At 40.9% G+C, this 14462-nt stretch overlaps 1 protein-coding gene across 13 annotated transcripts in view; it reads left to right on the forward strand.

Moving 5' to 3' along the window:
* The window catches only part of ELMSAN1 (ELM2 and Myb/SANT domain containing 1), a 70337-nt gene that overhangs the window by 52234 nt on the left and 3641 nt on the right, over positions 1-14462 (forward strand). For 10 of the 13 annotated variants that reach the window (XM_025151267.3, XM_046942650.1, XM_046942648.1 and 7 more), the window contains 8 exons: positions 1234-1376; positions 2221-2324; positions 3172-3247; positions 4448-4536; positions 5696-5845; positions 6029-6202; positions 6496-6695; positions 7687-13807. In XM_025151267.3, the coding sequence (XP_025007035.2) occupies positions 1234-1376; positions 2221-2324; positions 3172-3247; positions 4448-4536; positions 5696-5845; positions 6029-6202; positions 6496-6695; positions 7687-7909 (1159 nt within the window). In that variant the 3' untranslated portion in view covers positions 7910-13807. Of the gene's footprint in view, positions 1-1233; positions 1377-2220; positions 2325-3171; positions 3248-4447; positions 4537-5695; positions 5846-6028; positions 6203-6495; positions 6700-7686; positions 13808-14081; positions 14184-14462 lie in introns of those variants that run through there. The other 3 variants (XR_005860479.2, XR_001466681.4, XM_015287096.4) reach the window with 3 other exon arrangements.

Raw genomic sequence — 14462 nt, forward strand, 5'->3', positions numbered from 1 at the left:
TGCAATACTCATAGGCTCTTACTGTCTCAGGACACAATAGCCTATGTTTAGTTTTAGGATAAAGGGTCATTTCTGAGATATCCCTCCTAGCTCACATTCTTTTCCTCAGGTTCTTCCAGCTACTACTCTCCCTCTCACAAATGAGGCCAGAAGAGTCACTGTCTGGGGACACAATCTCCCAAATTTTCCTAAGTATTAACAGACTTCTTATCTGTTTCCACTTGACAGCAAAGTCAGTTGCTTGTAGTTATCCCTTCTAGGGTGGGTCATTAATCACAGCCCTTTCCTCCACTGTAAAACTGCATGCCATACCAATAGGTGACACTAATTGCCGTGAGCAGAATATTCCACACTAATATCATTTTGCAGTCCATCACAGTATGCTGAAATGAGGATGTATCAAGGTTTTTTATTTTGTTTGTTTTTCTTTTAGCAAGATTTTCTCAGTCTTGTATGAAATCTTCTTGTTTTTTGTTCTGCTCTCATGCTGTATCTCCCTGATAAGATAATCAGTCAATGTCATGTTTTTTCTCTTCAACAAAATAATCAAGAATGGTGAAGATAGATATTCAGGAATGGTGAATAAGTAGAAAACTATAGGTTTAATTGAGTTCTGTACCTGTAAAATACTCAAAACCGAACTGAGTTTTTCCTAGGGTTCTTCATTCTCCATGCAGCTTCCACTCTCAGTATATATGAAATTGAATTACTTTTCAGAAGCAGTATCTATTGTGTTATCAGTTTTCTAGACACCCTGAAACACTTAAAACTGTGGGCATTACAGGTGGGACATTTTCAGCTGCCTTTGTTATCCCCATGCCATGCCACTAGACAACATTCCTAGCACTTCACTTTTGACTGGAACTGGAGATCATGTTTTGAGGAAAATGACAGGCAGTATATAGTGTTCTGTATAAAACTCCTCTGTTACATTAGTTATACCTGGATGTTATCTCACTATCACCTACTGCCAAGGAAGTTTTCTGAGCAGTTATTAGGAGATCCTACTTTAAGTACAATTCCAACCACTGTTGATCGGTAAGACAATGGAAACTGATAGTGAGCATAAGACCTCTTACCTTTTCAGTTGTAATGTACAATACCTGAAAGCTATTCTTGCTATACGGCAGAGCTTGCTGCATTTCGGTTTCTCCATAATTTGCATTTTTACAAGAGATGCGGACTGTTTGGGTATTGCAGAAATTGCCTGACCGTGACTTATCTTTTCTGCAGGCGTATAAATGTAGGAACTCGCTTTCAGGCAGAAATCCCTTCACTCCAAGACAGATCTCTGGCAGCAGCTGATGAACATAAAGCAGAGCTTGTGTGGCAGCCATGGGGTGACCTGGAAACCAACAGAGTCACCCAACAGAATGGTAAGAATGTGGAAGGCTGGTACATAGGGCTGAGTGCCACAGCTGTAGTAGAAGTAACCACATGTCTACTATAGACAGAACTTAAAATAGAGCTGCCAGTTATTATGACATATTTAAATGGTCTTGAAAGCAATCTTAGGAGTAAAACTTATTTTTCTGGATTGTATGTGGGGGGCTGGGAGGTTGATATGATTTTATTTATTAATTGAGATAAAATGAGATCATTATTACTAGTCAAAGAGAGATTTGCATTCAATGAAACTTCCTTGTCTTTGTTAACATTTAAATGCCACGTGTAGTCAACTTTTAAACTGATGCTCTAGATGTAATAGTATTTGGGAAAATCAAGTTGTAGACATTAGGAGGAGGAAGCAGAAGCTGTGGCCTAGTTAGCAGACTGAGTAGCTTTCTACTTTTGGTGCACGCAGGCTGTGGCATGTAGAGATGCTGAAGAGGGAATGTGGGTGGTCTTGGAAGAATTTTTTCTTGATAAGGAGAAGAGGGGTATTATGAAATGAAAACTGTGTAAAGATCACAGAATAGAGGGGGGATTAAAAAATCTGAGGTGAAGGGAGATTGAAGACATTACAGGAGATGAAAGTTGCAAAAAAATTCCATGTATAAATAGTGCCGTGTGTGGCACTCTGCTCTGTGACCTCTCAGTCTAGTGAATTCCTTTGTCCAAATCTGACCCAAGTAAATTTGCAAGGTCACTCATCATCTTGGTTTTATCTTCTGTTATGTCTACTTCTGCTTCAAAAGATCTAATTAGTCATGTGAATTCTCTAGGAAACTTGATTTTAATCTTCTAATCTCAATTTGTTTGGTATCTCTGTGGGAATAGTGGAAAGCCTGCTAGCTGCTGCCTGCTCAAGCATTTTTCCTGGGGGTGGAACCAACCAGGAGCTGGCACTGCATTTCTTACATGAAGAAAAGGGAAGCGTTCTGGTAAGTCTTCCCACCTTTTTGCCTTGATGCGTTGAAAGATTTTAATGAAGGCCAGGTGACCTGTTATTAGATGAATGGAAACCCCCTGAAGACTCTGTCCTTTGCTTCTAGCTCACACTGCTTAGTGTCCCTTGGAGATGTTGCTGTCCCTAAAGTGTTCTTCCTGATGTACGCTACCATGTTCACTCTCTATTGTTCATATTTCAAGCTTTAAACTTTTGGCTTTTTAACAGACTGTCAATCTAGTAGGGTGAGTAGGATGAGACTGTCTAATGAATTTTAAATGTTGTCTTAAATGTAAGCTGAGAGGCTTACCGCTTGTCAGTGATAGCCAAAATTTAGTGGATAGTTGTATGGGAACTGTTGAGTCACGGCCTGAACCACTGATTGAGCACCTGGGGAAAGGACCTGGTCAGCCTTGGGAGCACAGGTGAAGGCAATTCACATGTGTGACCAAAAGGGGTGGAGCCTGCCTGCACCTCTCTTAGACCTCATTTAAGGGCTGACTGCCACTGGGGAAGGATCTCTGGTTGGAGATCCCTCTCTTGTGGAGTTTCTATTGCAAGCCTAGATCTTCAAAGATGGCTGAAGACTTATTCTTTTGTAACGCCTTTCTATTGTGCTAGTCCCTTTGTCATAACATCTTTTGTATCACCACTCCATCACATTGATCTTTCTGATTGTTACAGCAGTCAAGAATGTGAATTTAAAGTTCTCCCATTTCATGTCACAGATACTAACTGTGATGTAGGAGAAAAAAAGAACTTCTTTTCAATTAGCTTACCAGAAAGGAGTGGATTAACAATTACCTATTCTTTGTTTTAAGTTTTTGTGTTGTTTATTTTAGGGGGCTCTGTCCAAGCTGCTATTGAAGGGGCCAGTACGATCATCTACCCATCCTCTGGCAGATTATCACTACACAGGTTTGCTAACCAGAATAACTCTGTGCTCCCTATATGTCTTAAGGGAATTCCCCAGAAGAATAGGAAAGTATGGAAGAGGTCTGTAACATTGTGATAAGACTTAAAGACCACACTTCTCCCTAGTATGTCAGATGATGGCTTGCCAGGAATTTCACACGTGCAAATCATGACACAGTGTAAGAAACACTCCATCTCTCAGAATATGTACATCTGTGAATTTGCATATGTGTGTATTCTGATTTCTTTTACTGGGGAAAAAGGAATCTGATCCCTTATACTAAGCCACGGAGAATGCAGAAAAATAATCAGTTCATTAAGGAAAGACTGTGGTAACCTTGGGGTCACAGCCTCTCTGGTGTGGATTTCCATGCGGTGGAGTTAAGAGGGGTTGTGAGGGTAGAGATCTCAAGCTTGCTGAAGAAAGCTAGGAGGTGAAGAGCTCAGCCAACTGTTGATGCCTGTCACTGTGAAATGTATATGCCATAAACTGTCTTTTTAGTGTCATACCTAATTAGGAATTGTTAGGCTGTATGACACTAGTTCAATGATCTAGAGTGACCCCAGACACTTGAGAGTCCTGATGCGCAGTGGCAGAGAGACATTTTATAGCTGCTGCCACGAAGTATAGAAATTGCATTTATTCGTTATTACACACTGCTACTGTAATGCTGTTGCTTCAGTATATCTATAAGGGAGGAGGAGATTCTGGAATGATTATTGTTGGAGGCAAGGATGCTAGAATTCTAACATATTTAGGATTATATAAATCATTGAGTTTGCTGTTACATCTCATCTGGTATTGTGGATTGCTGCTGAAAGAGAAGATCCTCTTATCCTGCCCCTACCATTTTCCTTTTATCAAATCTAATGACTGGGCCGCCATAAAGTGTGTCTGTTAAGCTTGCTGTTTTGTTGGAAAATACTGCATTTCTTCTAATTAGCTGGTTTTAGTAGCTGAACTGAGTTAACCTAGGGAGATGAGTACTAGATCTAAAATGAAATGATGAGAGGAGGGCCAAAGTGAAATAGTAAGGAGGGGGTTAACAGCAGCCTGCAGTTATGTAGGATTGGGTGCGAAGTGAGACTGTACCCTTCTATATGTGCTCATTCCTTTTATTTAAAGGGAAATTTAAGAAAAAGTACCTAGAAGAGTTAACATTTGAAATGGCAAGGACTTAGTTGCAACTTTTTTATCCACAGGATCAGACAGTTGGAAAGTTGCTGAAAAGAAGCTTTTCAACAAAGGCATTGCAATCTACAAGAAGGACTTTTTCTTGGTCCAAAAGCTGGTGAGTGTTTTACTGTTGCTGTTTTTTACGGCAATGATATCTTCTAATGTTTGAACATTTAATACAGGAGATTAAATCCTGATTTTTTTTTTTGAAACCTCAGTATTAAGCACTCAGAAGATTTTTGTAGAGAAATGTTACAATCCAACACAGCACAAAATCTCACCAGAGACAGCTAGAACAATAGTGGTTGGGTTGGTTTTTTGGGGTTTTTTTTTTGCTGTTGTTGTTTACTCATCCCTTGTACTTTCTGCACTGCTTCCATTAGTCCACATAGTGCAGATATTGCTTCCACGGGGCATATTTATAGAGTACTGGTGATGTTCCAGTACAGCTTAAAAGGCTTACTTATAAAACTAAATAGAAATACATCCTTGTTGCTGATGAAAAGGACCAAAGAAGGATATGTGAATGATGCATCCTTTTGTTCTGTTTGCTGTGACGCTGATATTTAAAATGATCGTTCCTGTGCATATTCCATGAGATGTGACACCTCAGTGGAAGGAAAGCACTTGAAGGACTTGGAGCATAGAATCAGGAGCTACATTTGTTTTCATTGAATAAAACGTCCAAAATGCATTTAAGTTGTAAAAGAATATACTCCCAAACTTTCAAAATAATCCCTGATAGAGAGTATGTAGGTGGTCATAGGTCTGTACTGATAATTGTCTATTGCCATATGTGTATGAAATGTGAAATGCATGTGGCCAAAACGGGAAAGTGCTGCAAACCTTCCTTTCCATTTTTGGAACGGTATTCTGCTCTGGTCTTCTCTGAAGTGCTGCTGTAAAATAAAACTCTCCCATAAAACTGAAAGGCTGCTCTCAAGCCTGACAGCTCAATTGGAATGTTTCAGAGGTTAAGAGATGCAGTAAGCAGACAAAGTGCCAGATTCCGTCACCTTTACGTTGACCAGCTTTTCTTGGGAAGTTGGTCTTGTAGTCCTCAAAATGAATAGCATTGGCAGTAGGGAATGGGCTGTGGGATGGGGCACACAGGAGAAGAGAACATGGAAAATAAGGGTTTAACAGCAGTTGTGGAATTGAGACTGCTAGGGAAAGAAAAGCACAAAGTGTACTAATTGCACCCTTAGTGATTGTTTATAAACCTTCTTAAAATCATTTAAATCCATTGTACCTTTATGTTTTCCAAACACCAGATAAAAACCAAGACAGTGGCTCAGTGTGTGGAATTCTACTACACATATAAGAAACAAGTGAAAATTGGTCGGAATGGGACCTTAATTTTTGGAGACATAGATGTTGCTAATGAAAAGTCTGTGAGAGATGAAGCTGAAGTTGACATCAAGGTAATTTCCTAAATTTCTATGGTGCTAAGTTTGATTTTTGTGTGCTGACTTGTTTGGTAGTAGAATCGAGCAAAAACAATCCAGCCAGTGTGGAGTTCAGACTGACAAGCTTGTGTCCTGTGTCACGTAATGACTTTTACTTGCAGACACCAAAATTAACAGTTCCTTTATCTTCTGGTGAAGAGTTCCCATAGGTTTGCACGTGTGCTTCCTCTCAGAAGGGACTTTTTCAGTGAAGAACAGGGGCACTTGGAAGAGGAAGAAGAGGAGGCAGAGGAGGCAGAGGAAGGGTTGGATAACAGAAAGAAGAGCACACTCCTTTTCAAAGATGAACAGACACTACAAGATGATTTAATAGTAAGTGCTGCATTATGCATGTTGTGTTCTTTATACTAACTTCACTCTGCAAGTAGTTTAGAAAATACCAGGTGAACAGTTAAAGATGTAAAAGTTTTTGCCTTCTTCCAGAGCAAGGGCTGGGCTGAAGTAGCTTAGAGTGTTCCTGGTAACAAGACTATGTGCTGTTCTGGAAGAACAGGGATGAGTAAGGCAAGGAAACCCAACTTAATTATTTGTAGTTGATGTACACGTAGGATCACAGTGAGAAGTGGATTTTGGTTTGCTTGCTTTACATTTTTCTTTCTCCAAAGGCCAGTGATGCCAATATAAGGAGTCGAGAAGCAACTGTTACCGGCAGAATTGGAAGAAGGCCGAGGGAGACGACCATGAAGCCTCGAAAGCTTATTCCTGCTCCAGTGCAGAGGAGGCGGCGAAAACAGAAGATGAAATCAGATGTTACCAGTAAAATCCAGAACACAGAAAACACATTTCCATGTAAAAAGTGTGGCAGGTAAGAGCAACTTAGCTTCCAGCAGTAGTCATGGAATTACAGTAGGGGAGGCCGGAGAGACTGGCAACGATTTTTATGAGGTATTACCCTACTTAATCTTGCAGATTAGGGGGTTTTTACAGTGTTTGTTTGTTTGTTTTTAACAACTTACAGCTTTGAGATGTCTTTCGTATCAGAGGTATATTGATATTAAGATACTTCGACTTGGCTAATTACCTTCTGATCGTTCTTCAAATGGCATGAGACACTGCCTGCATTTCAATGGTGTGTAGTATTTGGATGGCAAGAAAATGAGATCTCCATCTAGTTAAATCACAAAGACTATTAACAAATTGTTGCTATTTCTGGCACTTATCTGACCCTGCAAAGGTATATTGTCCCTGTGTCCTCAGAGCGCATGTTGTACTGGAAAGGTTAGAGCTGTTAGAAGGCAGATTTGACCCTGAGAGAAGGAGCAGGCAAGGATTCATAATGCTCTCTAAACCTGTCTTGTGACATTTGACGCCAATTCAAAACAGCTAATGGTGAGAGATAGAGGGATAGATCATGGTAGTGCAGAATTGGAAAGAAAATGCTCAAATGTTTCCAGCTGTGTGGATAAGTGTCTGAAATGGCAGCTGACTGTTCACTTCTGTGTTTATTGTATTTTTGTGGTGTAGGGGGAATGGCTAAAAAGTGGGGCCCTGTTGTGTTAAGCAGCATGTGTGTGTTTCAGATGCCAGTGTTGCCCTTCTGAATTTAGAAATATATGAAGAAACAAAGCAAGTAATTCAAGGGTGCTCAGGATTTCCTGCTAATACTTCAACCAGTGTACTGGCACGTGCTGAGGCAGAAGTGGTGTTTGTTGTAGATGTTTTGTTGCAGTGCCAACATGGGTTCCTGTGCTGAAGCTCGCAAACTTGAGGCTGTAGCTATGGAAAGCTCCTTCAGTGAATTAATGGAGGAGAAAGCTGTAAATGAGATCAATGCTAATGCACCTATATTTCCTCAGGGTGTTCTACAAGGTGAAGAGCCGCAGTGCTCACATGAAGAGCCATGCAGAGCAGGAGAAGAAGGCAGCCGCACTGAAGCAGCAAGAGAGAGAGGCAGCAGCAGCAGCAGAGGCGGCAGCAGCGGCAGCCCACAGCCAGGCCCAGCAGGAAGAGAGCAGTGAGAGTGGGAGCAACAGCAGTGGAAGCAGCAGTGGGAGCTCGGATGAGGATGGAGAAATATAGCAGCAGACTAGAAATGGAGGGAGTAGCAAGGCTGGACCTATCACCCTCTCAGTGGTTTCACATTTTTTGCTTGCACTTTTCTGGCCTGAACCATCAGGTCTCAGTTTCAGTGCTGCGGCCTCCTCGTGCCACATGTTCCACTTCACCTTGCCAGTACTGACTGAGCCAGAGTGGCGGACAAGAAGATTTGTTTCAGCTTGGATTTAAAAACAAAAAACAAAAACAAATAAGATTTCTATTCTATTTATAGTCATACCTGAGGTACACAATTGAACAACGTCACCTGCAGTGGAAGTAAGTTCTCTTGGGTCAGTAAGACCTCTCTTCTTGTGCTTGTCAGGAATCATGATAACAGGATTCTTGGATATAAAGGTTTCCAGAACAGAGTTAGAAAATGGTGCTCTGCTCTGAGGTGACTGTATCCAGTTACTGTGATACTGGTGATTTCTAGATGTTTTCTTTCTTAGCAAGTTGTTCTTCCTGTTACACTTTTTCTGCCTTTCTAAGCATTTATTCTGGCTGCCAGCAAGCTTTGTGGAAAGATGGTGTGTGGTTTTGGCCTTTGTTACACAAAACTGAAAAGTGGGATGAGCAAGATATGCTTCCTCATTCTGAGAGGAAGTTTTATTTTTCAAAGAACCCTGAGGTGGTTTTCTTTCATGCTATTAAGAACACAGCAATGGGTGTAAGGTATCCTGAGGGACTGAAGTAGTCATGGGCCTTGTGGGTTGTCTCCTAGTGGAAAACAAAATAGTTAGCCTTTGATTAACTTCTTGGAAAGTAGTCTGGGTTTCACAAGTGCAATTTGAAATGAAAGCTGTTGGTTTTGACTTTGGTTAAAGGGGAGCAAGTTTGTATTGTGAAAGTGAGCATGGACCTTGTCTGCATGTTGGACTGTGTGCACCCCAGAGATGGGAGGAATGAACTTTCATCTCTATCAAGCTCCTTAAATCCCCCTGTGAATGGCTCTTACCTCTCAACACATCCACTTATTTCCTGTGGCAGCCCTTATTTATCTTCTGAAACTTTTGCCATTGAGAGCTTATATTCGTGGGGCCCTTGTTTTCCAGATGCTTCCTGCCAGACAGCATGTGACTGTATATGCAGGAGGCTTTTCACTTCCACGCAACTGGCTGGACAGCTGTGCCTGATGGGTTGTCCTTCTGTCCCCCCTTAGCTGGTTGAAATGCTGACTTCCTTCAGAACTGACACGTGCTAATGGCCAAAAAAAAGATCTAGCCACCAAAAGTCTGCTGATAAATGAAAGTTAAGAAGATGCAAAAGGAGTCCCGGTGACATAAATTGCACAGGATTGGTCTGTGCATCTTTATAGCCTACTTCATCGTTACTTCATAAAGATGTAGAGAATCAGATCACTTCCCTGCTCTCACGGTTGATCAGTCCCAGCTCCATGTTCTGGTTTCTTCAGTGCAGTGTGTGGAGGCAGCAGTTCCTGGGTGCCAGCAGTGCATCACATCCCATGCATGCTGCTGCTGTGGTGCATGGCCAAGCAGGGATCCTGGGTGGGTTACTGCACATGAAGTGTGCTGATTTTTAAAAAACTTTTAATTTGGCTCTTTGGGCTGCTAGATGAATTTCAGGTAATGTATCTGCTTGTCAAGTTGCCGATGGAAAACGGATCTGACTCAGCATGCCATCTGGTCCTCTTTTCCTGCCCCAGGTAGTTTTATGCAACCATGGTAGCGCTGTCCAAGTCTGGGAGGCTGTGTATTGTACCATATTTTCTTTTCATACATATGCCTTTGTATAGACTTAATAGTTACTACCCTTAAAATTAGTAGCATTATCATAAGGAGTGCACTTTTTTCAATGTTGACAATTCTGCCTGTATGCATTTGATTTCCTACCAGTGCTGTGTTTCCATTCCTAATAAAACCAGGTGATCCTGTCAGCACTGGGATGACTGCTGCATGTCCCTGGGTCTTGCTGACAAGACTGTGGAAGCAGATGGCATGTCACAAACTATTACAATCCGTTAATAAACTGCAAAGAACTGAAAGCTACTCATCGTTAAAGAGAAGCTTAAGCGTATCAGTCTTCCTATTAAGACTTTCAGTGTTATTATCTTTTTCCTCTTGTAAATTGGAGAAAAAGCTTGTCTGCCCCTATCATGGGGACCTCAGAGAGAACCGAAGCTGTAGCACGCTGTGCCAGGACAGTCAGTGAAGCAGCTGGAACTCACGGTTCACTTCTACTGCTGGGATTAATTCCAGTATAAAATGATGATGCAGTTAAAATTCTGAAGTATGTTTCTGGGAAGTTGCCAGTAATTTTCAGATCCTGAGACCTGCAGGGCAGAGCATCAGCTCAGAAACATGCAGGGCTTATGAATATATATAAAATGGGTTTAAAGTAATGTAGATGCTGTTATGCTGTTGTAATGAATGCATTTTCTGGAGTAGCGATCTCACTGTAGCATGGTGTACAGTTACTTAAAAGTCTGGGAAGTCCTGGAAGGACAGAATGAAGCAAATGGAGATAGAGGTGGAAATGGCACACATTGAGAAACAAGGCAAAAATAAAGATTGTTAAGTTTGGAGAAGAGATCTGCCTAAACCCGATAACTAAAATAAGGGTAATGAAACTATTCTAGGAAAATGCTTTCACTACCTTTTGTAAAACAGTGCAAAATCAACCATTTAATCCTTTTAAAAAACAAACAAACAAAAACAACAAAAAACAAAAACCAACCAACAACATACTGTTCATATCAGGACAAACCAATGGCTAGTTTCATGTCTTGTTTCAGACGGTGATCAGGAGCAGCCTGAAGTCTTTTAGGAAAAAGCAAGGGAAAGTGTGGAACAGCAGTGTAGTACCAGCTAGAAAGTGGGGTGCTGAACTAGAAGAACTCCTTCGTGTCCACCAGGAAAACAAATCTGCACGGACAGGTTTGTAGTTGTGGGCTGTTCTCTGTATGGGCAGAAAATCCACACGTGTCTCTGTTTTACTGTAACACTCTGTATAACACCTCCATTTCTCCCAGTACTTTTAGTTTCTTCAAGTGTGCCAGGCTAACAGTGAGCCAACACTCAGCTGTGGCCCTCAGCAGTTTTCAAGGTGGCTGTAGTTTTAGATACTGCATAGCAAATTACAGTGGCAGACGACTAACAGGTGAAATCAAATACAAATATATAAAGAGCAAATCATGTTACTGCTTTAATTACCGATTTAATCTTTCTGGACACGATAATGCTTTAAGGCAAGCATTTATTAGCGTGTTCCAAAAGAGCAGATCTTTTACTGATTCTGTCTGCTTTAGGAAATCAGTGAGTTGTTTTGCCTATTATGAAGGGTAAGCAATTGAGGTGCTAAGAACAAATAAGAAATTGTCTTTAATTGCACTAAAACTATGTATTAATTACACACCAAACCCAGTACTGATCACTTCTCTCCCACCCTACTGTAGTAGCAGAGAACAGCGAGATGTTACAGAGAAGCCTGTTGCTGGAAGAAAATCTAAACAGGGCTTTTGCTGAGAATAGGATGGCTGCTACAAACATGGGCTAGTGTGGCTGACTAAAAGCAGTTATGTATTCCAAGTAAGTGGCAACAAATGTGTTTCCCTATTGCTGGTAGCCACCAGAAAACCTTTTCTGTCATGGTAGTGAGTGAAAAAGTTCCTGTAAGTGTCTTAGTTAAAAACAAGCAGTGCTAAACCTGCTGCTCACCTGCTTACAGAAGCAGTTTGGAGTGTACCTGGCATCTGAATTGGATCATGCCAACTAGCAAAGCTTGGCAGAGTTGTTTCCAAAACCAAACAAATACAGAAAATAACTGGGAAAAAAAAAAATCCCCCATCTGCTGTAGGCAAAGCATTTGAACTGAATTTGTCTGATCTGGAATGAGTTATGGTATTCTGTGTAGGGGAAAATTACTTGAGTGGCTCTTCACTGCGGCACAGTGTTAATTTAAGGCTGTGTTATTCCAATTATGATTTAAAAAAAATAATCAGTCTGTTCTGATGTTCTGACAACTTGTCCATTTGAAAGCTCTGTGTGGATTATTTTCTGTTTGAAAGCACTTTCACAGATCTCCATTCTCGCTACTCTTGCTGTTAGTCTAGAAAAAGGTGCTGCGCACTCCCACGTGGAGTTGGAACAAGGAGAATGTCTCTTTGTGTTAGCTATCTTTTGTCTGGGAACAAATAGAAGATACAGGCTGCAGGTCTGTAGCTGTGTGCTGATAATTTGTGCCTTAAGGTGCAAGATGAGGCTGCAGGTGGTCGTACACCTAGCAGTGGCTGTATTCCCAAACCATCGCCCAGCTGGATCTCGATGCCAGCTCCGGGTGTTGCAGAGATGCTGTGAGAGATGGGCTTGTGGTCATGTTTTGCCCTGGTTGTGTGGTTTTTTTTTTTTTTTGCCTTTCTACCTGTGTCATCTGCCCTTTACAGATAGATTCATTCAGCCTTTCAGATTTGTGCTCTGCATGGGATAGCATCTCCATTGTATAAGATGATGTATATATAATTACTAGATAAATGCATGCACTTGTGATGCATATCTGATATAGCTACAGGTGTTTTGCTGTCCGGCTGCAAGAGCAACTCTGCGTTTTAATGTATTGGATGTTTTTCCATTTAAAATCGGAGCGGCTTAGCCAAACAGGCTGCTGGAGAACTCACTTCTGTATGCTGGAGGCCCCAGAACAGCTGTGCTGACAGCTAGGCCAGGCAGGATGGCAGCTGCTTTTAAGGTAGGGAAAAGAGAGAGATTCTGAAACTTAAAGGTAACCCATCTATTACTCCCATACTAGTGATGGAATTCATGGAGTCTGGATTAGCTAACAAAACTTCTCATTTCACAAACCTGACACTTCACACGTGTCTCATATTTGCAGCGAGCTTATCTTAAAGTCATCATCCAAAAAAAGTGTTTCCTAAACCAGAAAGAGCAAGCTCTCCCTCTCTTAGCTATTATGGACTGCTTAATTCTCTCTCAAGGAGCGGTGTTGGGAAGTTCCTGTATATTTATATCCTATTCTGAAGGAAATGAGAGGGAAGGACTAGAGCTGTATTTGTCTCATCTGCTTTCATACAAAGGCACTTTTAGTCCAGTGATTACCTCTGCCAGAAACCTCATTCTCAACTACATTTTCCCATGCAAAGCATTCTGTTTTATCTTCTAATGTATGTCTGAAAGTTTATAAAGCTTTAAAGAGACAAAGAAGCGGTGTCTACAAACTGTGTTTGATTTTCACAGGGGTGAGTTTCTGTGTAAATTGTTCACTTGGGTTCAGCTGCTTTTCTTGCCCTTGTTCTCTGTGAGGCCAAGTGTTCTCTGAGCTTCATCTGAGGAGTTCTCTTTCTGAGAGCAAGACTCCGTCAACAGCTGAGCCCAAGAAATGCTTAACTTCTCGAGAATCAAAAACAACATATATTTTTATAGAAACGTGTATTTTAAAAATCTGTTTCCTGCAGCTTCTCCATATGTATTTTTCCCCTTGTAGTTCAGATTTGATAAAAACTCTTTTTGTTGAGTTCATTCTTTTTACGTTGTTTTTAAATTTGTAGTCAAAGCTTTGGTGTACTGTACAGGAGCAGTCAGCCTTTGTAATTACTGTATAAATGCTTTATAATAAAGTATATTACTTTTATTTTAGCAAGTGAGCAGACACTTCCTTTTGTGTGTTTGCTGCCTATGGCACCTTTTAAAAGACTGTTACATGTTAAAAATGTACATATATAAATATATTTACCTGTTGCTGTACAGTTGTGATAGACTGGACTGAATTTATTTTTTGTGTGCTTTTTTATAAAATATTAATACACTAAAGGCAATCTTGCTGATGTGATTGTAATGTACTATGTAACTTATTTACTTAATATCCTCTATATATCTAAGAAGCCCTTTTATTAAATGAGGTTTAAAAATAGTCTCAGAGGTGAGCTTTTTGTTGATACGCGGCAGTGGCTGCCAGTCTCGGGCTGGTGGTTTGTTCATACATGGGAGGTGGCTCTGAGTCCTGTTATGAGTCGTGTTAAGCAATTCTGCTCTCTGATTGTATTGCCTTCTGTTTTCCACAGCAATTACCAGGCCTGTTTCTCAGTATTCTCCCTGGAGATATCAGCCTGCAATGTATTTTAGGTCTTACAAACAAGAAAGAATCTAGAAAGTATCTGGTAGATACAGCTCTGTTTGCTTTACAGAAACACTGGTGGTGTATCCAGCCCAAGGCAAGCAGTAAATGAAGACAGCTGAATTCTGCTTTATGATGCTACATAAACAGCTGCAGAGCTGGGCGGCATGAAGTGAGTTGGTGCTTGAAGGGTGTGTATCACATCTGAACTCCTGGATGGTCCTAGATGGAATAGAGGGCAGTACATCCAGGTGAAATACATCTAGAACTGCTGGGAAAAGAGGTAGCACTTCTTGCTGTTCAGGAATTAAATTGGCTGCATGTAGAAACAATGGTGGGTTATAACTCAAAACCAGGTGTAATTCACATTTTATCATATTTCTCATTTGTAATGTTTAAATATACATGTTAGTGAATACTGTGTTACACGCACGTGTCTGTTACCTGGATC

Source organism: Gallus gallus, chromosome 5 (genome assembly GCF_016699485.2).
Source record: "Gallus gallus isolate bGalGal1 chromosome 5, bGalGal1.mat.broiler.GRCg7b, whole genome shotgun sequence".
NCBI classification, from domain to species: domain Eukaryota; kingdom Metazoa; phylum Chordata; class Aves; order Galliformes; family Phasianidae; genus Gallus; species Gallus gallus.